Below are 24,872 nucleotides of genomic sequence, written 5' to 3' on the forward strand. Positions count from 1 at the left end.
TTTTCCTTAATGAGGAACAAGTCTCTAAGTCTGGAGAAGAGTTTAGCGTATTCTTTGGTGCATCTATAACAGACATACCTAAAAATATGGAGAAACTTTAGCAGAAACTAAATATTTTTACCAAGGAGTAAGTGTATAACCACAATGTTTTTTTAATACCATCCCCCTCCACGTTTGCCTTGATTGCTTTGTAATCTGGTATATAGAGACTCCTATTCATCTCTAATTAAGCTTCTTATCTTTGCAGCAGATATGTTCAGTCATTTTATCTTTTATGCTTCTAAAGAGTTTATTTCATAGGATTTTTTTATTTTATAAAACCTTACTAACTGTGTTTGACAGACAGTCTCATAAAACACCAAAATTGGAGGCTGCAAGTTCTGGCTAACTTATGCTTTAAAGTATTTGGACGTTGTCATTGCATACTTTTGCCAGCTTTGAAATTTGCTCTTGCATCAATGATTACATCTGAAAGAGAATATGTATGCCAGAATAACTTGTTCTGGGAATAATCTCTGCATTTCTTCTTAAAAATGAATAGCCTCTTTATTTGAACGAGGAATTAATTGACTTTAATCTCTCTCTCTCTCTTTTTTTTTTTTTTTTTTTTTATGGAGTAGTAGAAGAATGAGACTTCATTGTGTGGATAAAGAGAACAGCCTTTGTCTCAAAACTGGTTCTTCCCAGGCTATCTGCTTCCTACAGCTGCCCTGGGAATAGAAGTGTTCAAGTAGCTGAATTTTCATAGTGTCTTTAAAGTTCCAAAAGTTGCTTTATTTCCTTTAAGCTCCATCACTGTGCTTGAAATTTGTTCTGCAGAGACAGGTGCTTGGTTCTTCTATATTCGTACAAGCTTTAACTCCTCACTGAGCCTGAATCTGTCTTGAAAGTGAGAAAATCTGGATTAGGTGGATAGGTCTGAAGATCATGGCAGTATTTAACTGTGCGCACAGTTTATATCTTCATATGAAACTCTGAGAGTTGCAGAAATAAAGCTCATAGTTTATTTGAATGGGTAGGTATTGGGTCTTTGCCAGCTTTATGGAAAATGCTAGCAGTTAAACTGGGAAGGATTTGGAAAAAAGGGCGTTCCCCTTGTCAAAAGCCATGAAATAAGTGAAAGGTGTATAAGGCCAGACCATGGGACTAGTTTTCTGAGGAGTTGGATGTTTATTAAGTGTGCCGAGTGTGTTCTTTGTAACAGTATCTAGAAGAGTTGCCTGCTTACATTTAACGTAAGGAAACATAAGAGCAGGTTTATTTTAAATAGACATATGGGAACATGGGCTGCCCTAATCAATAGGGAGCTTTCTGATATGGCTTGGTGTAGCCTGAGCATGCTTTCTAGTTTATACTGTAATCAAAAATCTTCTAGCCTGTATGAAAGCTCCATTACTTTAATTAGGTCTGATAGGTTATGATACCGAATGCAAATCTAGGTCATTGCGTATGTAAATGTGCAGCTGTAGTCCTGGAGGATGCCAGAACATATCAGCTGAGGTGTCCAGTCATCACCTAGCATTAACTCTAGCCTGGCAAGCAGACTTTATGTGCTAACCATGTGAAAGTGGATAGGACACACACATATATCCTGTCATTTTACTAATATTCATTTATATTTTCAAGTTAGGAAGTTGCTAGATATTTCCTGTCACATGCTTAAAATAGTAATTTATACTTAAACACTCTTGGTTTAAACACACTTAGAATTTAATGATTTATGAAGGGCAAATGGATACCACCCTTGATTTCTTTCTTATATTTGGGTAGGTGTTGTATATATGGTTGGACAGATATTTGTGATGATTTAAAGGTTACTGGAATATAAATTTGATTTTGATCACAATTTCTGATCTATTCTGTACAAAATTCCAACGCTGTATTCAACATGCATAATGTAAAGACTCTGTGCCTTGCAATAAGTTTAGGTAATTCTCATTGAATTTTTGGAAATACAGCTATTTTATTTTAAAGTGAAACTAAACTGGCAGAGAAAGAAGGCATGATAGTTAGGAACCACTTAACCCGGTTAGGCATGCACAAGTCCATGTGACCAGGTGGAATGAATCCAAGAGTGCTGAAGGAGCTGGCCGATGTCATTGCAAGGCTGCTCTCTATAAAGGTCATGGCAATTGGAGGAGATCCTGATGACTGGAAAAAGCCATCTTCAAGAAGGGCAAAAGAGAGAATCCGGGCAACTGCAGGCCAGTCAGCCAGACCTCAATACCCGGGAAGGTTGTGGAGCAAATCCTCTTAGAAGCCTTTTCAAAACACATGACGAGAAGGTCATTGAGAGCAGCAGTGTGGACTTACCGAGGGCAAATCATGCCTGGCCAGTCTCATTGCTTTCTGTGAGCTGCGGACAAGGGGAGGGCAGTGGATGTTGTATGCCTTGATTTTAGCAAGGCCTTTGACATGATCTCCCATAGTCTCCTTATCACCAAATAGGTGAGATGTAGACTGGATAGATGGACAATAAGGTGGGTGGAAAATCAGCTGGACTGCTGTATTCAAAAAGTTCCTTTGCTTGATAGTGCAGATTATTGCAACCTGTGTGTTGTCCAACCAACCAAGGTTGTGAGGTAAGGGAGATGATAATGCTTGTTTCAAAGTATAGGGGAGACTGAAGTATGTCTTAAAAGGGAAGCGCTCTATGAACAAATTAAAGGAAATACTTGATGAAATCAGTTTCCCATTTCCATGTGACTAACCTTCATGACTAACTGCAAATTGTAATACAGCCTTATTGTTTGTGTAGATTATTGTGCATGAATTAAAATATCATGTTCTTCTAGCCTGGAGAAATGAAATCCATTCCTGATAGTATTATGAAACTATTTAAAGACTTATGATAATAGATGGAAAAATTTACCTGTGGCTTTGACACTTCAAAAATAATAACTCAGTGTGTCATCTCATGTGAAAAGGAGTGGTTTTGCTCTTTTAGGCAACTTAAACTGAGAAAGTTGATGATCATGATCCCCTCGAGTTAAATTTCCAATTATGTGCCTACTTGAATTAGCAGACATTGGTTGGACATTATGGTGTGTCTAAGAGATGAAAGCTGAAGATGGCAGCGAAAAGACCCACTAGTCTTGTCGCTGCCTCATTTGTGATTTATATCTGTATCTCTGTATCATAAGCATTCATAAAACATCTTTTTTCTTGAATAAACCTGTAGTAGAGTAGCATTCTGTTGTGTTTTTCCTGTGTTTGTTGCAATGAAGGTGCTTTAAAGATGACAGTTTTCAGAATGGCTTGGTTGGTTGATGCAGTTTGTGGATCAAAAATTACTATTTAGGAGACTTTATTGCTGAGTCTTCTTAAAAACATTGAATTTTACAACTTTGTTTACAAAACCTCTGCCAAATAACTGTGATTGTAGTTCAGAATCACACAGACAACTTTAAAACTGGAAGCTTTTTCAAATATCTGATTGATACCTTTTTATTGTTTATTGAATTTCCTTTCTTTATGACAGAAATAAAAACTACTGCTATTCAAACTTACTTACTTTTTCAGTAAATATAAACCACAACAGATCCTTTCACTTTTTTGCATGTAGTGCTAGCAAAAGGTGCTGGACTGAAAACTTTCCCTGCAGTCTATGGTCTTATTTCCACCCCACCCCTCCGGGTTAGGCAGTAACAATAGTTGCAGTAGTCATCTCCTTAAAATACACAGTCTCCACTGCCTGCTCTTGCCGGGCCCTTCTGCGGGGATTGTCTGCTAAAGGCTCGACTGTAAGCAATGGCTGAATCCCTGGGAAAATAACCCCACCATTTTAGTTGTGTACTTGTCTAATTGCTTTTTGCCATTTTTGATGGGAACTCTGAAATGGCTCTAGACATTGAAGCTTAAAAATAGTCTGCTTGGCATGCACAGCAACTTTAAGTCATTAGTTTTCATAATTTCTTTTTAAAACATTGGTTAGCAGTCCTGTTAATTATAGAAGAGACCAGAACGGCTCTAGGGAGCAGTTCCTAGTCTGCAGAGTACACAGCAGTTGTTAGGCGGTGTGTACCTGCCTGACTGCGTATTTACCTGCGACTGCTCGGAAGGAGCCGTCGATCTCTCCCTAGTGACAAAAGCCAGCAAAGCAGATAAGGGGGTGTGTAGCTAGAGGGACAGTAGTCTGGGATTAATTAGTTACTTGCACAGAAGGCACGACTTTATTTCCTTTTAAACAAGTCATTTAACTAAATGCACAAGTAACATTGGCTGAATTAACTAGAAGTGAACACGTTTATGGTCAAAGTTATCTATGATCAGCCTAGACCAGCCTAGATTAAATTCCTGAACATCAAAAATGAGAGAAAAAATATAGGCATGTTTGAGTTCTGAACTCTATTCTGTATGTTTTTGACAGCTCTTACTTATTATTAGTTTTGTATATTGGTTTGGTGAATATTTTTAAGCAAGTAGCAAGAAGTGCATCAGAAGTTCAGATTAATTATTACTACACAAAGCTAGACATCCTTTTATGTGATATATTTAAAAAAATGAGTTGTTTTTGATTATGATTTGAAAGCTCAGAAAGTTTTTTTTTAACTGAAACGTTAACGTGACCCGCTGTTGCATCCCTGGCAGACTTTCGGTTGATAATGCTGCTGGTTGTTATGGCTCCATGGAGCGACTGTGGGCCATGTACTGTGTCTTGAAAGCCAAAATTTGAGAAACGGATGTGCCTGTTGGGCAAGAGACTTTTTTAAAAGAAAAAAACCAGGTGGTCCTGTTTCAGCATGCAGGCGATATGTGTGCTTCCTTTCAGGCAACTGAAGTGATACTCCTACAGAAAGTGTCAAGAATTTATGCAGTATAGTGTCTTTATTTTTATGTACGTATTTATCTGTGGTCATATACTGAACTCTTACTTTGTGATGTCTCCTGGTACAGTACGGTATGAAGTGGACAAAGAAAACTGCAAGTGAGAAAAGGGAAGCCAGTCTGTGCCGTTGTCTCTTCTGTTACCGACACCAAATTTCTTTCTCTTTCTGGCTGGGCAATTCTGTGAGGAATTTATCCTTGGGAATATCATTAGTCTTAGAAATTGCTAGTTTGCGACCGTAAAGAAACACTGGGAATGCGAGTTCGTGATTTTTTCCATCACTTTTTCTAGTTCATTGATTGCTTGTATTTCTTTTGAATAAGCAGAGACATTTAACGTCGTACCCGTATCGCTGCACGCTGGCAGATTTTCAGATAGAGAAAAAGATTGGACGAGGGCAGTTCAGCGAAGTTTACAAAGCAACTTGTCTTCTGGACAGAAAACCTGTGGCATTAAAGAAAGTTCAGGTGAGTATTTAAATTGAAGGTGTTACTGTTTAGGAAGCAAAATGAGAACATTTTAGGGGTCTAAACAGATTACTCCTGAATAAGATGCTTCTTATTTTTCAGTATTCTTTTGTCAGCAGAAATAATCCAATAAAATGCTTAATAAATCGAAAGTTTGTTTTGGTGGAACCACTAGTTGATCTGCTCTTATACTTTACATATATGTAATCTCATCCAATTTTTGAGGACATTATCTAAGTATTAGTAGTTTGGGAGGGCATAAAGTATGACCTCCAGTAAACTATATTTTTTATAATGGCATCTGCTTTTTATTTTTTTAAATAGAGAAGGTAAGTAAGCAGTAGATGATGCTACGAGGGAAAGCAGGAGCTTCTCTTTCTCTTGCTGTCTTAAAAAAAAGTCTTTGGTTTCTTATTTTAACATGGTCTGGTTTTAGAGTTTCTTTTTACTCTACTTCCAGAGTAGACAGTATACCAGAAAACATTACTTTTGAAGGTTTTGAAGTAGTTTTACGAATACTCCTTAGGCCAGGCTAGTTTCAAGGCGCTTATTTTCCAGGCGGATGTACAAGGCCAAGTGGTCAGGCCGCGGCGCGAGGGGGCCCAGGAAGCCGTGCCCTCCCACCGCCCCACGGTTGCGTCCGCCGCGGTTGCCCGCTCTCCTCTCGGGAGTCCCCTTTGCGTTTCGAGCAGCGGGAATTGGATGTTTGAGCTGCTTGGTCTTTATCCCTTGTGATCTTGGAGTGGGTTAATGTTTCTAATATCAGAACTGTGTACAGCTAGTCTGTACACAGACATGTAACTTCTATTTATTTTCAATTTCCCTTTATACTTTATAAAAAGGATTCACTAAATTATTTGTAAATGTGCGTGAAAAAACAAGGCCCAAATGGCCACAGTCATACAGCCAAGAAACTGGCATCTTGACATGGATCGATCATACGAGAAGACAAGAGCACCAAAGCCAGAGACCGGAATGGGGCAGAGGGCTGGGCACATGGGGCCGGGGGCAATGCTGCCTGCTGCTCTGCTCTTCTGCAGAGCACCGTGGGGACGCGGGAGCAGAGGAGCAGCTGAATGAAGATACTCCGTGCCCAGCCTTTCGGTGGTGGAAGAGAAAAAGAAAATCCCTTTGCCTTTTTTTTTTTTTTTTTTTTTTTTTTTTTTTTTTTTTAACAGACTTTTAAGAAGAATTTCTGAAGAATTTTCATGCAAACACAGAATAGATTTGTAACTTGGATTAAGTATTGTACACTATTCTGAGCAGCATTCTGTTTGAAGAAAGTTGCCTTTAATCCTTCAGCAGATCCTTTAAACTCCTGTTCTTACTGACTTACTCTGATTATTGCAGAATGAATATTAATGCTCAATACTCTTGTTAATTACTACAGAGAAGCCAGTAGAAGCTGTATCTTTGTTGTTTAAAAGAAAAATAAACATAATTGTCTTTTATTTACTATATGAAAATAGTATTAAATAAATGAAGTAACTATGTTGAAAGTCACAACAACAAATCCACAAACTAGCATCTCATTTTTCCTACTGCTTAGCATATTGCCTATAGGTTCTAAAGTTAATTTTTCCCTATTGCTAGCCTAATAGCAGTTTCAAAATAAAGATAACATTGATCTTTCTTTGATCTGGGGATTGCCTGTGTACTCATTATCATAGAGGGCATATAAAGTGGGGGAAGAAAGACCAATTTCTCATTAAAATATGAAATTCTTAATTTGTTTTTTGCTTCATTTTAATCTTTGACATTTTTGTCTTTGAAGATTTTTGAAATGATGGATGCCAAGGCTAGACAAGATTGCATTAAAGAAATTGACCTCCTGAAGGTAAGAATTTTTACAATTGCTGTTCTCTGTTTCTTGTTTTGAGAAAACATTTGTTTTCAGGTTGGCAACTGTCCTTTGCCTTGTTTGACGATGTTTGTATGGCACACGGTTAAGATCTCAGTAGACCATGCTTTCTTTTGCATGGTAGAAAGCTCCTGTGATTTCACTGCGTATTTACATGGTACAGGAGTTTCATCCTAAAGCTTAATTTTATCAAGTGCTCTGCCGATAGTCTAACAAATCAATTTCAAATCTTTCTGTCATAAAAAACAAGTACTCCTCTTTCAGAGATGCCTGTAAGTTCTTCCTCTTAAAGGTTTTGATTTGTTTCTCACTTTAAAAGAAACTAATTAATGAACTGGCTAAATGGGAAAAAACACTCTTGCCTTTATGTATGTATATCCTGTATGTGTATATATATGCATATCACACATGGAAAAAATGGTAGCTTAGACAAAGGCTCTGAAATCAAAGAGTTTTTTTTTTAAACTAGCTAGTGATTTTCACCTTCTCAGTAATTTAATGTATTTTAAAACGTTGGTAGAAAATACGAGTTGCATTTTAAAAATCTAGTTTGAGTAACTGCAACAGATTGTTGAAGGATAAACTATTAGTTTAGCTAGTCAAGTTCAGTGTTAAAAGTATTAAATAATTCATTTTGAATATGTGATTTTAGTTATTTCTATGTAAATTGTCAATTTATATTCATGCTGTTGGAGACAAAGCTAGAATCTGTTAGTCTGCACCGTAGAGGTGCGGCATGCCTGTGTCGGTAGCAGTTTGTGTGACTGTGGATCCAGTTACTTAACTTCTGTGATCCTCTTCCAGGCAAGAGGAGCAATTTGCCCTGCTTGTAAGTTATTGTTTATGATTTTTCTTTTAGTAGCTGGAGCTCCTTGGAGGGAGGGAGTTTCCATTATACCAGCAGAGTGCTTTGAAAAATACAAGCTGGTAAAATCAGGTTGATTGTTTTGCAAAATATTTTGCAAAACAATAGAAGACATCCCAGAAAATTTGTTTATTTGGGGTGGGGGTGGAGAGAGGAGGAAAGGGAGCAATTGCTGACAACATACTGAAACACACTAATATGCTATTAACTATGCAAAACATTAGCTGTGCTGGTAGTTTAATTATTGTTTATTATTGAATGCGAGCAAATCTTGCTGCTCGGACACGTGGTTTGCACCACCCAAGGAATGTGGAACTTTGAGTCTGTTTAAAAAGTCACTTTGATAAACTCTGCTGCATGACAGCTGGGGAAGGGACGTGTTCGTTAATATTGCCTATAGTTCATTTCCTTCAAACGAGGATTAGTTTTCAACCTAGAGCCAGCAAAAGGCATTGAGTTTTGTCCGACAGGTATGTAGCTCAGCTTCTGAGGAGATCAGCAGATAACAAGTAAAAAGCGATCAGAGTTCAAACTGCCGACTGCAGAAGCAGATGTAATGACGCTGTTGGGGTCGGCGTGTTTGGAGAACTGGGCGCGGGTGCGGGCGGCGTTCCCAGCAGGCAGCCGCACGGCGCTCCCCAGGGTTTCCTCTGGGGACACGGCAGGGTTCAGCTGGCCAGCCTCGGCCCGCCTGTCAGCGCCGGAAGGCAGCGGACGGCACGCCGCTCGGAGCCGCAAGGCTCGCGACTCCTCGAATCGATGTCTGCAACTCATCTGCTAATCGCTCGCTCCCAGGCTGCCCGTCCTCACGGCTCCCCGCGAGTAGCTGAAGGGCTGCACGTGGCGGGGCCGGTCCGGTCCCAAGAAGTCGCCTTTCAAAGCGTGCCTGAAAAGCCGCTGCGTCAGAGGGCAGCGGGGAGTTCACCCGGCAGCGGCTGCTCCCGCTCGTTTTGAAATTTCTTGCCACTTTTAAACTCTGGTGTCTAGTATAAAGTATTTATAAACGTATACTAAAACAGTTTGCCATAGGAGTGTTGTTTTTTGTTTTTATTTTTTTTAATGTAGACCATTGAAGGATTTGTGAAGGAATTACTTAGACTTGCTGTCGTTCATTCCTGTCAAAACAATACTTTGGCTTTTTTGATCAAAGATTTCTGTGTGTCATAGAAACTATCTTTTTCTGTGAAAATTAATTAATAATTCTGCAAATTAATTAGAATCATTCCAGATTTAACAGAAGCCACCTAAAACTGTACATTACTTTCAGTGTAACTGTAGCTAAGACACTTAGGTACCGCAGCTCGGTAGCAGGGCTGTGAGCAGCGCGCGGGCAGCCAGCCCCAGCGCACGCTCGCTCGGGGTGGCGGCGGCGTTCGCCTCCCCGGCCGCCCGCTGCCGTGCTCGCGCAGCAGGCACTAGCTGCCCCCGCGCTTCTAGGTGCGGTAAAGAAACAGGAACATGCCATTAACGCAGTGTGAGGCGTTTGTAACGTTCTGTGCGTTTAAGGATTTGTGAGAATTAGTGTAGTTTCCTTCTGACAAAAGGTATTTCAGATAGATTTTTCCATGCTACTGGCATATAGAATAGTTACAGAAATAGCCACAGAGTTGGTATATTTTTTTAAAATAGAAATTTGCCAAGAGAAGGAGTAAAGAATTGAAGTCTGGCTTATGCTGGACTTTGTGAAATCCAGGGTGCTTTGCCCCGCTGCTCTGGGAAGACAGAGTTCATGTGTCTCTGAAATAAATTGTAGTAAATAAATAAAGTGCGGCTGCGTGTCCAGACCCCCGAAGGCTGGCGGGCGGTCTGCTGCATCGCCCAGCGCAGGAGGGCGTCCCGGACGCTCCCTGGGGGCTGCCGGCCGCTGCTGCCGAGAGGGGCCCCCGCGGCGAAGTGTTCCTGCAAGCGCGGCGCGGGCATCGTCTTTGTCGAGCTTTATGCAACTTCATCCAAACAGAATAAGCAGGAGGTGTGCCAATAAAAAGCGTGCGCAAGCCATTTCTTGAAGAATATACGTAAATTGCTTGAGTCAGTTACATACACCGTCAGGTTCCAGAACTAAGCAATGCTTGAGACTGCAGTAGATTGGGCTTTGTTACACACCATAAGCTAGGTAGCGAGTGGAGTGCAGGGGGGGGAAATACCAGCGGCCCGAGGTCTCCAAAGATGCGCGGGCTGTGTTCCTGGTTACAGTTGCTGTATTTTGATTTTGCGTTTCAGTGGCACCTGGTGCTGAGGTTTAGGAAAAGGGTTGCTTGCTCAAGCTCCCCAGCGCCTCTGGGAGCCTGGGAGAGAGTTCCCATCGTAACAGAGACGGAAAACAGCTCCTGGGTCACAGGCTTCCTCGGGCCCCGAGGGCAGCGCGGGCCCCTGCCGTCGGCTCCGCCACGGTGGGCGGCTTGCGGGAGGCTGTGGCAGAGCGAGGAATCCCCATGCGCGTTAGGTATCAGTGTCTGCTCCTGATTTTGGTGCTTTTTTGGCTGGAAGTCGATCTTTGATCGATATACCTAAGAGCAGACATTTAAAAGAAATTTCAGCAGAAATGGTGGGCTGTATTATTTATTTATTGAAAGCCGGGTCTTTCGGGAATGTTCTCCTGATGCCTGCACATGGATTCCATTAGCGCTAATGCGAGCTAGTGTCCAGGCATCGCAAAGCAGCATCTCTCCCCTAATGTGCATGCAGAGAGGCGTGATTAGCATGATGGATCGTAACAATGTTTCTTTTGGCTTCCTAACCCCTGAAACGGACACATCAGGGTCGCAGCTGCTCAGGAGACGAAATGCTCACTTCTGTAATTTTTAAATTTATTGCATTTTTAGCAATGCAAGAGAAGGATAATCTAATACAAAATCAGCACGAGAGAGGAGAGAGAAATGTAGATATTACATTATCTTCTAAGCAATTACAGTTTTCTATTTTAAGAGATTCAAACATAAATTATTAAAACAGAAATTTTAATTTGTTGAGCCTGTTTCTTAATTTAGTCCTGTGAGTAAAGCTTACCAAGACCAGGAGAAAAATACTTTCATGACACATATTAGCCTGCAAATTATCTGAAGCTCTACTTTCTATAGCCTTTATTCCATAGAAAGGACTGAAATCTGTGGTAGCATCACCGCCGCCCCAAGCCGTAGGCACGTACACATCTGCCTCTGCTCTGTACCGTGGGCAGGGAGCGTTCCTGCGGTAAGGTGGCGGCTCGTGGGAATATATCTCAAATGCATCTTTGTTCTGGTAAAGGTGAGCTGGGTCTCTTGTTGTAGTATTTAAGCATTTGGGGTAATTTGTTGGTGAAATTCGGGAAAAGTAGTGCCTCAAAGTATAAACTTCCTTATGACCAGTAGTGTTTAGAGCAGAGCAGCATGGAGGCTTTCTTCAGCTGGTCCTCTGTATTGGACCAGATCCTAAAGAAATAAGATCGTTACGCTTTCAAAATGATGCTCTCTTAGATCCTTTGGATTTAATCTATCTCAGAAACTTCAGACACAAGCTTGGTATCATCTCCTGTATTTCCAGATCTGTGCATTGTATGTCTCTGTCTGATCAGCATAGACTTTTTTCAGATTTCAATTCTGCTGAGACTGTGGAACAGTTTTTCTATAGCTTAAGAGACAGGGACTAAACTGACTATACATTTTCCAGCTTAAAAGCTTGCTTTTATTTTGCGTGACCCTACTTGGTCTCTTTCTAGCTTAAATGTTTGTGAGTTTGGGTTATACAACAGTTTAATGAAGTAAGCTTTCCTAATTCTGTCTTTACATCTGAGAAGATGCAAATTTTAAAGAAACATATAAGGAAATAAAAGCAAAATGCTAGCTGTAAATGTAAGAAAAAGCTATACTTGAAAAAAATTGAATTAGTGAAGATGTAGACATAAATAATGGGAAAGATAGAGTAGCGTATTGTGTGCAATTTGTGCATTGTTTTCCTTCCGTTAAATTTTTGCTTTCCTTCTATTCTTCTTCTTAGGTCAGAGCGCCCACAAGGAGTACTATAATCAATTATTGGGTTTTTAATTTATGTGTAAAGAAGAAAATGATCAGTTATTGGCTAACCAAGCTTTTTTCAGGACATTGCTTTTGTATATTTTGTGAGCTTACAATGGAAGAGGCTTTTTTCACCCCAATTCTGCCCCTGATTGCTCTTTTTTAAAAGACATTTTATTGTTCTTGTAGCTGTGCTTGTGATAAGTGATCACATTTGTTATATTTTTTGTGTGTGCGTAATGGCCCGGAGCACTCTTTGTAGCTCTACCTATTGTGAGTGATTTTGCATAATGATTACAAAAGCAGGTGCAGGTATTGTATCCTTGAGTTGAAATGACTACATTGATACAAATTTTCATCTTGCACTTTCTCAATCTGCAGCAACTGAACCACCCCAATATAATTAAGTATTTGGATTCTTTTATCGAAGACAATGAGCTCAACATTGTCCTGGAACTGGCAGATGCTGGTGATCTCTCTCAGATGATAAAGGTAAGGACATGTCAAGTCTAAAGTACTACAAACTTTCAGGATTATGTAAGATGTAAGGCCATGGAGGTAAGGAGATCTGTGCTAGAAACGTGGTCTGATTCTCCTCTTGCAGTTTTACGCAGGGACAGGGTGGTTGCAGGGCCTAAACCCAAGGGTCTGGGGCCCGTTTAAACTCGCGAGGGTGTGCTCCCTGCTCCTGCCTGCTGCTTCAGGGGGAGCAAGCCAGCGTGATTTGGTGGGAAGTGTGTGTTATTTTGCAAGGCTGATGTCTGCAGTCTGTGATTGGGGACATTTAATTATTGCTAGGTATACCGTTCACATAGCCTGTCTGCCACACTGAAGACATTTTAGAAAGTGTATTGACTTTCTTTGCAACAGGGATTTGGGATTGAGAAAATGTTTCAAGTGCTTGCTCTTCTCTTATGTTGCTCTTAGGAATACTTGTATTGCTGGAAACCAGCTTTAGTTAAGCTGTTACCACCTGCTTTTATATTTTCTTTGACATGTTAATCTTTAGACGTACATCCCTTGTGAGAACAGATGTGTTATATCATGTTTGTTAGCACTCTCAACCTTCTCTCCATGTTTTACCTGTTTTTTTGCCATCATTATTCTGTAATTATCATAAATGAATGTTTGGAAAGTTCTCCTCCTCCTTGTTGTCACAGTTAAAATATCTTATTAACAGATTTGTTTTCTGTGCCAGCAGAGCTATGAGGCACTAGGCCAAAGGCTGTCAAACAAGTTAGCCGTGCAGTCCGTGGTCGGTGGCTGAATGCACAGCGTCCGTGCGAGTCTGCTCCCTTTCCGAGAGGAGCCTTCCCTGGGGCAGGCAGAGCTGGGCAGACGTTCGGCAGAGAAGTTTCTGGGGAGAAGAGCCCCCACGAGCTGTTACCTGGATCCACAGGCAGCTTTTAGAGTTAGCAACGACAGTGTCTGCCCCGAACCTGGGGGACGAGCTGCCAGGGCCGTGAGTCCGCCCGGAGGCTGGCGTTGCCGCTGGCCCTGGGGCACCTCGCGCCGAAGGTGGCCTCCTGCGGGGACGCGGGCGCTGGAGAGCCTGGAGACGAAGCGCCCCGTGGCTGGCAAAGCTCCTGCATATTTTTTATCTTTCAGCACTGCTGTTCGTGGTTCGCTGTATGTTTCATCCTTTCCCAGCAGATCCTAGAAAATAGGCAGTGTATTGCAGGCTTTTAGTAGCTCCAGTTAAAGATGGAAAGAAAGTGATCCTTGTAAGAGCAAGAATCAGGGCTGTGACCATCCTGGGGTGCCAGTATTTTGCTTGATTTTTAAATTTTAGCTTATAAAAAGTGTTACCTGCATAATTGTCAGATATCCTGTCATATAAAATATTTGTATACTTATGTCATTTAAGATTTTAGTTTAAAACTTTCCCTAGTGATAAATATGTTTGGTAATTTCATTTTCTGAAAATTATTTTTTCATGGTATACTAGGAATTACATTTTCTGAAACTTAATTTGTTGATTCTTAGGTTGATAACTTGAACAAAACTGTAATTTGTGTGCTCCCTCTGTCAGTGCTCCCCAGTCCGGTCTGTTTTCCGACATATTCATTGCAGGCATAAAGAAGACGCCCTGGGTTTTTTCAAGGTCTTATAAATGATGTTTTTCCATTTAGTGCAAATCTTTGTTGAATTTGAGTTTTAAAAAGCAAACCCTAAAAATAAGAGGGAATGAAAGAAAATCTCCTCCTAAATGTTGTAGCTTGAAAACAGAATCGAAGAAATGTAGTTTGCCTGCTTCCTGCTCGGTGTCATCCCCCCACCCTCCCTCCTGATCGCTCTGGAATTAAAACTTATGTTAGGATTTTCAGTTTCAGAGAGGCGGTAGGAACAGCAATAACAACACGCTGGAGGTGCGAGAGTGATAAAAACAGGGGCTGTCTTTGTCACGCCCCTGTTGCCTGCATTATGCATGAGGTGCTGTGAAGCCGGTGTAGCAGAGTGGTGCTGGAAAACCCACCGGAGAGTTGGGGCTCTCTTGTAAATGTCAGGCAAGTCTTATTGGACATGACATTTCGAAAATTATCACTTGTGGTTGTGCGTATCCACTCCTAACTACTTTAATGAAAATTAAATAATATCGTGTATATAACACTTTATCCATCACCCTCTGCAATTCCTCTGTGCTCTCTATCAAGTTTTGGGTTGAAACTTGCAAGCTGTCAGATTTGCTGCTTGGGGAATTGCACGGTCACGCCCCTTCGCAGCTGATCTGCAAAATTAAAATTTGCCATTACTTGAGTCAAACAAGAACCATTAGCAGCATTTCACATAAAATATAAAATGTGACAGTGGACATCAGATGTCTGTACCGAGAGGAAAAAACACAAGATGCAGAAGAGGAGCGCTTTCAACCCGTTTCCTCCTTTATTCTTGCTCTTACATGGTTCTGACGGAAATTCTGACGTGTACGATGCAAAAGAAATGCAGCTGTAGAACTAGAAGGGTGTACAGCATTTCCGAGGTTGTCATTATCTAATCTTACCTTACATATCAAAAGATGAGGATAAATCTTAAACCACTGGAAGTCGTGAAGAGTATTAGGTGTGTATCTTGTTGGTGCTGTAGATGGAGAACTTGCTCAGTATCTGGCACAAGAATAAGCAATGAGAAGTCAGAGACCAAAAATCAGTAGTAGTGGAATTTTAGAAAGTGTTGGAGGAGGGCTGAGGAATCTGGGCATCATCCACATGGCTGAAAGACATTCTTGAAATGGAAAAAAAAGTAGTCGAAGGTATATTATGTTTAGCAGCTGGCTGTTTATTCCTCTGGTAGGTTGCTTGGGAAGAAGACTTCACTTTTCTAGATAAGTGTGTTGCACTGTTCTTTGTTGTGTGCATTATGGTGATGGTCATGATTATTTTATCTGAGAGCTATTGATGCCCAGAGCTCCGTGGTATCTGGACTCAGTTATGCTTGGCACTTCATTAACGCACGCAAAACAGTCTTTCTCCAGATTTTTGTCTTTCTTGATCCGTAGTGTCTTTGCATCTCACTAGAGAAAGTTCAGTTAATTTAACATTCCCATTATGCATGAAATAGAATATATTATTCTACCTGGTCACAGAAGAAAAACAAATACTTTATTGATGCTGTTGCAGTCTTTTGAAACAGAGAAACTGATTTTGTTATTGTTGTTAATAGACTGTATAATAACAAATGTTTACAAGCTTATTTTTTTAATGATCCTTTGTTACTTAAGGCAAAATATTTGAGACATTTGTTGTTTTGAAGCATTAAATATGTTGTGCAAGGTAATTAAGGAGATTAATGCTAATTATAATTGGTGTCCATTCAAAAATGTCAAACCTACTTAAGCATATTTTTCATAATAGTTGTTAATTAGTGAACTGCATTGAAGTTTACATACAGCGAGAAGGAGTTAAATGCTAATCAGAAGAAAAGTCATGCTGCTGCAGATTTGGAAGACATGAGCAACCTGCAGCTGACTAACATGAGTCCAGGAATGAGACAAATATGTTACTTCTTCACTGATCTTTTATTTATTTTCTTCCACAGTATTTTAAAAAGCAGAAACGGTTAATCCCGGAAAGGACGGTGTGGAAATATTTTGTGCAGTTATGCAGTGCGGTTGAACACATGCACTCCCGCAGGGTGATGCACAGAGGTAACATTAATTCAGTCTCTTTTCACTGAATAATAATATAATGTTCCAATTAGTAAGCGCCTACATTCAAAAACAATTATGCTGATGTTCAGCCAATGCATGTTTAGAGAGGCTGGAGCTTGCAAGATGGATTTCTCCTTCTGTCTTTTGCATCATTGTTAAAGGATTCAGTCCGAAGTGAGCGTGGTATTAGGAAGATGGGCTGCTTTGTATTCCAGACACTGATATTAAGTAGAAGTGTCAAACTTGCCATTAGAAAAGTGTCAGAAGTAAAATGCTGAGACTACTGGATACAGTGAACTCCTAAGAAATAGTCTTCATTATATTAGCTGTGACCTTAGAGAGTTTAGAAGAGTGTTTCTGTCTTGCGAGCTTTTCTGAAATATTAATACAAATATGTTCCACACTTTCTCTCATACCCTGTTCTCAATTTTCATTAATTATTTTTGAATCTCTTGTCTTAGAGCTTTTCATCACTTTGGGTTCTATCCAAAAATTATGTTGCTTCTTTCAATATAAATGAAATGCTTTGTGAAGGACTTGACCCAGGAAATGCAAATATCCCAAAGGGCACTAATAGCAATCTCTGCTGCTCATTATTTTCTCTCTCCTCACAAGCAGTGAATTCTTCATTAATTTTTTCAGGAAAGAGGGAGGTAGCATTTTACCTTCTGTATACATCTTCTGATCTACCTTGTAAGTTTTACATAAATTAAGTCTACAGTTGGTAGCTGAAATTTGGAATCTGTCATGGTTAGTCATCTTTAACTTGTGGGGAAAGAGTCTCACTAATGCAAACCCTGGTGTGACTACTTGGGGTATCTGGGTTCAAGTAATTTTTATACTACATAAACAAAATATGCTGTATAGAGCCCAGATTTTGTGTGGTGTAGGACAGTAATTTGCCATTGGTGTGAAGGGAACATGGCATACAGTACTTTTTCCTGTAGAAAAAGATCCTTTCCAAAGGGAAGCAGACTTAAGTATTTCTTTGATTTCCATCACTGAAAGAGGTTGCCTCTATTCTGTTATGCTGTTTCCCTACAATGTTTCCCTCATTGGTTTTTCTTGTGTGCTGAGGAGTGTACTAATTTTTTTTTGTGGAACTCGAAGCCTTGGAAGATTCAACTTATCCAAGCTGTAAAGAAACATGGTTCTGATCGAGTCTCTTTTGTACGGAAGGAGCTCCAGGCTATGTTTCTATTGCAGTATTAGAACCAGATAACCTTTTGTGGCTTTGACCTTTTCCCTTTCTCTTCTTGCAGACATAAAACCAGCCAATGTGTTTATAACAGCCACAGGGGTGGTGAAGCTGGGAGATCTTGGATTAGGCCGTTTTTTTAGTTCTAAAACCACTGCAGCACATTCCTTAGGTAAGGAGATACTTGTAGACATTAAGCAAGCACAGCTATGCAGTTGTCAGCTCTGATGTTCAAAATAAGCATTATCTGTCCTCTTACTATGATGGAAGTTTGGTTCAATGGACACATGTAAAGTTTTCTATGATATGTATTTTTAATAGTATTGAAACACCTGGAGTCTTCATATAAAAGTTTTAGACGTTTTTCATTGTAAAATGCTACTTAATATTTTTTATGGAGTGTGGTCTTGCCTGGTAAGTATATGGTTTATAGCAAAAGTAACGAAGTTGTCATAGGCAGCTTTTCCACTCAGAATAGCGTATTTGTATGCCTGCACTCTGCTTGCTAAAATTAGCTGTTACACCGCCAACACTTAGCAAATGCTGGTCAGCCGTCTTCCTCTGAGAAGCGATTCTGTCTGCTGTCTGAGGTAAGGCAGGTGTTTAAAGACCTCACGCTTCATCCGTTCCAAAGAGGGACTTCCTCTAAGGCTTGAGCTGAATTTCAGGTAAAGACACAAGTTTTCTTAATGCCTTCCGCATATCTCTAGGTCCTTTCCTAATCTTCTGTCTGTGCAGCTGATTGCTCTTGCTGAAGTGTAGTGAACTGGGTCCTGCTTCCAGATTCTCCTGCTTGCACTCACTCTGAATTTTTATTCTATACTCTGGCGTGCTATGATTCATCTCAGCTTCTTGTCATCCACAAAGGTAATAGCATGCTCGGTATTGCCATCGTCCCCCATGTTAATGGACGTGCTGAAGAGAACTGGAACTAACGGGTGTCTTGCAGAATTTTGCTGAGATAGCCGTGTGTTTTGACTGTGAACTGCTTTCCAAACAGTTTTGCATCCATGAAGTAGTTTCAGTTAGACAGCTTTAACAGTTTGCTTTTACCAAAACCTTATGTAACTTTGCTTAGAAGTTGTACTAAAGTTGTAAGGTATCTTTGCTTCTCTCTCTCTCTCTCTCTCTCTCCTGTTACTTTGCCATGGAAGAAAGTTAGATAATGGGAGGTGATGTGTTCTGGACTAGTCACGCTGACTGTTGTTCATTTCTTGTTCTTTTTTTCCTGTGTTTTACACCTGGCATGATTATGTACATCTAGTATTTTTCCAGGAATTGAAATTAAGTTGACCGGTTTACAGTGTCTGGGTTCTTCTCTCCCTTCCTCCTTTCCCCCATGTCACCATGTGAAGACACTCTCTTAGCCTCTTTTAATTCCTTTGGTATCTCACCCATCTGACATGGGTTCTCAGTGATAACTGATAAAAGCTCTGAGACATCATAGGATGAAATTTGGAATACTTGCATTCTAGCATATACTTTCCTTTTCCTAAGTTGTGCTGCTGTTACTGATACTAATTGGTTAGCCACCTGGTTTGCATTTAATCTCTTTCATGCTTTATCAGTATTTCCTAAAGGCATTGTCACATGACAATTAATATAAAAAATATCAGTTCTAAAACATATCACACATAGTTTATTAGGGATACGTTCTGATATGTTGCAGAAAATTAATTTTTTGCATCATTGGAAAATTAAAATTGCAATTAGATTTTTAAAAATGAATAGAGTTTTAAAAACTGGCAAAGCAAACTGTAATTCATTACAAAAAAGCCCTATTTATGATCTTATAGGAGAAAGTAGGAAGTCTAGAATATCAGAGCGAGCATATACTTTTTTCATGCCTTATAAGTACATTCTTAAAACGCATTACTTATTTCATGTTTTCATGCTTTCATGTTTTCCTCTTTCTACAATTTGCGGTGTTTTGAAAAAGTCCTCTTTAAGAACACATTTTCAGTATGTATAAAATGATAAAAAACATGATGTTTTGTTAACATGAAGGAACTATAGGGAAACTAAGTATAAACTTTGTTTCTGTTAGCATTAGTTATGATGCTATGGATAACTATACAATATGTACAGTTCATTAATTCTTGAGTAATTCTTTGTTTTACAGTGCCCAGTATAAAATATTTCATGATTGTCCATTTTCTTCTGTGTATGCATAATCTCTTGAGCGGTGACTCGGTTTTGCATTCTCAATAATAGATCTGTATTTTGTGAGTTCAAAAGGTACTTCGGTGTTACAGCAGAGAAGTAACTTTGCCCTTTAGTGCAGTGTTTAAATTCTTTTATGTTTAGCTGTCACGGTTGGTTTTGGCACATGCCGGGTTTGTTCCAATGTTTGTCTTTACGTGTGCAGTTTCCTCTGTTGTGTATGAGTCTTGCTTGTATCACTCCTCTAATAGGAATAAAAACTTACCTGGTAGTATTCTCTCTAATGACACTGGGGCTTTTAAGCATACAAAAAAAAAGGAAGATACATGCCTTATTATGTGCATGTGTGTGTGTGTCTACAAACAAAACAAAGAAAAACAGAAAAGGTGAGGCACTTCTTATTTGCATAAAATATTAGGAGATTTCTCTTTGCATTAGAAGTTATCCTAGAATATGTGTACTGTACTTAACAGATTAAAATAAATCCTTTTTATAGCAAGTTACAATCACATCGTCTGAACGGGCAAAAATATGATCATGTCTAATAGTATGATTTTATCTAGTTTGACTGCTGCAATTATTATTTTAATAAGAATAAATTAGGGCTTAGCAACTGGCTGCACATGTAAGCCAAGCTTGTGACCTTTATTGGAGTCGTTCTCTCTTAATGGAGGAGGCTGCTGCAGCGGGAGGAAGCCTCTCCGGAGCGAACCTCGCCCTTCCGCGGATCGATAGCGTCCTGGAGGCGGCGGGTAAGGTGCCGAAAGCTGGAGGAGGCAGAGTGAGTGGCTTTGGAGGCAAAGTGTGTGTGTTTAGGGGGAGGCAAGGGATGGACCGGCGGCCGCTAGCGCTGGTTCCAGTTTCCAAATAAAAAGAACATTTTTGCAATAAAAAAATATGCAGACTTGAAGCTTTTGGGGTGGGAGAGAGGTAATTTGCCAGATTTATAGGTTTTATCGCAGCAGGAGATGTTCTGATCTTGGTTTTGGCTTAATTAAGACATTTGTTTAAGGAATGCCGCGTGCCGCATGGCGCGTGGAGCGGAGCGGCACCTCGCGCGGGCCGGGCTGTGCGCTGGGTGCTCGCTGCAGCCGGGTTGCCCTGGCAACCGCCTGATCTGTAATTTCGATGGCTGCTGACCCATGAATTGAACGCGGGGCTTATGCAAATATATTCATCTAATTTTTTTTTCTTTCTTTGTATTTGCTAACATCAGACTGGCATAAAAGGGCATTAGGCAGTAGCACAACCCGTCTGACAGGTGTACTATCCGGCTGTGGCAGCGCGGCCGCCTCAGTGTCAGGAGCGGGAGCCATAATTAGAGCAAGGAACAGAATGAACGTCAAACGAATTACCAGGCAGCAGATCATATTTGTCAGGAAGGATTGCGTACATAAAAATTAAGTGACAGTACATGCCGGGGTAATGAAAGAAAAATGAAAGATTTGCCCATACACAGCTCACAAGACACAAGCGAGTGTCTTGCTTGCAGCAACAGCGGGCTGCACGACAAATTGCGCGGCTGGAGGTTGGGTCCCCAGTTTCGCCAAAACAGCGTGCGTTGGTGCAGCGGGGCAAAGCGAGGGCCGCGTAAAAGATCCCTGCCAGGCAGACCTGCAGGAAGGTAAACGTGGCTACCTGCCGGCCTCGTGAACCGTTGCAGTAGTAAAAACAAAACTCCGTATCAGTAAAGACAGAAGCATGGTTGGATGAATGATAAACGGTTAAAATGGTGAAATCCCTCTAGCCAGCGAGGAAGACGCAAGGATTTGGATGAATTCACATTTTCCCTCTTCCCTCTGTGACTTGTGAGAGAAGACAGGAACTCCTTTTTCATAGGGAGAGCTCCTCATTGCACGAGCTTTGCCAGAAATCCCCCATATTTCAAAGGTAATCAGTCTATCTAAGGTGAATTTTATTTTTGTCATTACCTGGTGGCTTACTGTCCTTTCCTTCCCTAATTAAGTTGCCCCTGTAGCAAAACCTCCAGGATTTAGTTTAAATGGAGTTGGGTTTGCATATCACAAAAGTTTCATTTTAAGGGCAGAGGAGGAGGAATTCCTAATTTTTTTTTTTTAATACTGCTTATTTTCTTGGAAAACTTTTACAGCTTATTCCTTTGGGGATTATACTGTGAGAATTTTATTACATTTACAGTTTTTTTCCTTTTGCATGCATATTTTTTTTCCCTAGAAGAGCCATATGGTACCTGTTTGACAGGCTGTTTCACTACAAAAAGTGACTATATTTAACCCAGGGCTTTGCACCCAGTTATGATGAAGTGGCATTTGGATATTGTAGTTTGGGTGTATGATACCATGCAGTTTGGGTTATGTTGATTTTCCGCTAATGGTGTATAATATGTTTCCAGTTGCTGTCCCTTTCATTCAGAATTTAAAAGGGATAGGAATATATATTTTTTAATGTGTAATTGATTGTTTTGTTATTTACTTTAAGCTCTTCTATTAACTGGGCATCCGGAGAAATAATTTGTTGGTTAATGGTATTCTAAAGTACTTGTTAGAAATATTTCAAGTCATTAACTTTTGCTGTAAGACTAAAAACTATAAATAGGAAAACATTTAAATACTGAATAGACTTTGGAAAACTTAACAATGAACTGATAGATTTGGATTTACAAGGAGCTGTAATAAATATAGAGAATTCCCATGAATATTAACATGGGTAACTTTATTGCAAAACTGTGTATAATGCTCATTTCTAACCAAACAAACTGGGCATTATCCCAAGCTTCTGATTGGCTTAATATTTTGAAAAAATTACTTTGACACAGAATAGAGTCTTGTTTTGGAGCAGATGATTTATTCTTTATTCTTGGATAAGAATAAACTTGGAAGAGGTTTTCCTTTTGGGGGATGCATACAAGTCAAACCTTCCCAAATTAGAAGATGCAAGTGGCCGTGGATCCAATGCGGGCCGGTCCACGCTCCTCCTGTGCCTCTTGCTGGCCCCGAGGGCCGGCAGGGAGTAGCTCTGCGTTCCTGAGGGGAGCTCTCGTATGCGTGTCCTGGTTGTCTTTGCTTTTCGTCTTTTTCTCTGTCTTTTTTTTTTTTTGTCTTTGTCTTTTTTTTGGTCTTTTTTAATCTTTTTTTGTCTTTTTTGGGGGTCTTTGTCTTTTTTTGCTTGCAATGCCATTTTGCTATGCGAAGCAAAACTGTTCCTTCAAGGGTCTGGAAAGCATTGCTTGTTAAGAAAAAGTGGACACCAAAAATCTCTCCCTAAAATTGTAATAACCAATATTTTCTGCATCTTGAGAAAGTTTGGCCTTTTGGTCCATGCATGAGGTACTCTATTTGTGGAAGAAAGGATTGCTGCAGAATCATTGCAGGAGTATTGCAGTACCTCCATGGAAAAAAGAAAAACTTTTGACTATAAAGACTTGGTAGGGTTGTGTATGTAATTAAATGCTAGTAAAAAGAAATTATGTGAGCTTAAAGCAACAAGTCTATTAGAAACAGCTGCAGGACTGTACGCATAATTTTTAATCTCTCTATAAGAAGGAGTAGATTTAATCTTTTTTTTTTTTTTTTCCTTAAACTGTGGGTACCTCGCAATGAGATTTGAAGGAATTTAAAGCATATTTTAGGGCCTTTGACCACTGTTTAACTTTTGTTTTACTTTTCATATTCAGTTGAGACTTTGCTATGGAGGCAGCATGCTTGTCTTCAGGTTGGTTCCCTGAAACCTTGTGGTAGTTCTGTAACTAATAAATTACTTGAAGTAAGAAAAACATAACCCGTGATGCTGTCTCGGTTTCTCTTAGCGGAATTGCTGTCATATCTATATGTAGATATATCTATCTGTAGGTATATCTAACCTCTATTATTGAATGTTTCTTCATTATTCTGAAGCAGCTTATCCTTGATGGTTGAGAATATGAGAAGGTTCTTGTGTTTTTAATAGATTGCAGAGGACTAGGACCAAGTTACCTCTCCTGAAAATATGACAGCATGTAAAAACTAATTCTCAAAAGTTGAGCTAATTCCCAGATTCTTCTTCTAGGAAAAGATCTCAGCCTTCTTGCTAATGAGCATTTAATTACCGCAAGTAATGAAAACTTTTAGACGTTGATACTTATGAACTAGACTGCTTTTAAATAATGCAGTAAATGTTTCTTGATAACCTATGAGCTTATCTGGAGAAATGAGACGGTAGAGTTATGGATTCATGTTTTCAAGTAAAATTGCTTCTGTGCTGTATTTGTACCAGTAGATATTATTAAAACATATTAAAATGTATGGCCATGGTACGTGGAATAGTGTGCCTTGCATGCTGAAGTTAAGCTACTAGTTCTGAACTTTTAAAATTATTAGTGCGAAAAGTGTGGTTTTTTTGTTTTAACAACCAAGTTATTCATGGATGGCACCTTAGGTTTTTTAAGCATAGTTCTTTGCCTTTTTTGTATGTAATGAACATGTTTCAGAAATCACATTGCAAAACATTGCAAAGTTTGTTTTGACAAGAGTAGAACATCTCTAGAAAGGAGGAGTGCTTTAATCAGCATTACCCCTTTGAGGCCCGTGTTGTGCTCTGATATCTCTTGGTTTGAAACTGGCAATACTCTGTAAAGATATAATAAAGGTCAGAATTTGTTAGGTTCTTTCATATTCAGAGCTCTGTTCCCTGCTGTGAGAAAGAGAAGTGATAGATTCAGAAACACTGTTCAGCTCAGTATTAAAGATTAGCTGGAAGGTACTGGTGAATGTGAAACAATAAAAACAGTTGTTCCTCTTATATTTTGAAGCCAAATATGACTCTGGAGCTTGACCAATTTCAAGAGATGCCTGTATTTTATAGCCTTTAAAAAAATACAGAACCTCTTAAAATATTTGGAAATACTTTGCACGGAGTCAGTCTAGTGACAATCTGCTGAAAGGTGTGGGGACCGTTGCTGTGAGAGACTCGTCTGCAGTGCCATTAGTTCAGCCAACGTGAGTGTGGTGGAGAGCCTCCGACATGAACTACTTAGACTTCTCCTTTCTCTGTCTCTGCGGAGCTAAGTGCAAGTTTCACGGGAAGCGTCGATACCTGGAAAGCCTGTGCTTGCCGAGGACGGAGCTCTCTGTGGAAAGGAGACACGGTTGTGCCTATGGGACTGTGTACTGATAACTCAGCAACTGTCATTTTCATGACAACAAAAAAACACCTCTCATTCAAGCTGAAAAATCTTTTCAAAGTGGGTGAGCATAATTTTCCTTGTTTAGTGAAGGACGTACGGGAGCAATTCTGTGGCAGATTTGGGAATTCAGCTCAGTGTGTTGATGCTCACTGGTTGCTATAATCACGCAGGCTTTTTGATTCAAACTAGATTTGAGGGGAAAAGAATTTGAGTT

The 24,872-nt window shown here is 39.9% G+C and overlaps 1 protein-coding gene across 8 annotated transcripts in view; it reads left to right on the forward strand.

The window, feature by feature from the left end:
* NEK6 (NIMA related kinase 6) overlaps positions 1-24,872 on the forward strand; it is a 79,458-nt gene that overhangs the window by 35,922 nt on the left and 18,664 nt on the right. For 6 of the 8 annotated variants that reach the window (XM_026100882.2, XM_026100881.2, XM_064523962.1 and 3 more), the window contains exons 3-7: positions 5,152-5,295; positions 7,070-7,132; positions 12,392-12,502; positions 16,046-16,154; positions 17,420-17,527. In XM_026100882.2, the coding sequence (XP_025956667.1) occupies positions 5,152-5,295; positions 7,070-7,132; positions 12,392-12,502; positions 16,046-16,154; positions 17,420-17,527 (535 nt within the window). The remainder of the gene's footprint in view (positions 1-5,151; positions 5,296-7,069; positions 7,133-12,391; positions 12,503-16,045; positions 16,155-17,419; positions 17,528-24,872) is intronic. The other 2 variants (XM_026100883.2, XM_064523965.1) reach the window with 1 other exon arrangement.

Source organism: Dromaius novaehollandiae, chromosome 20 (genome assembly GCF_036370855.1).
Source record: "Dromaius novaehollandiae isolate bDroNov1 chromosome 20, bDroNov1.hap1, whole genome shotgun sequence".
Taxonomy (NCBI): Eukaryota; Metazoa; Chordata; class Aves; order Casuariiformes; family Dromaiidae; genus Dromaius; species Dromaius novaehollandiae.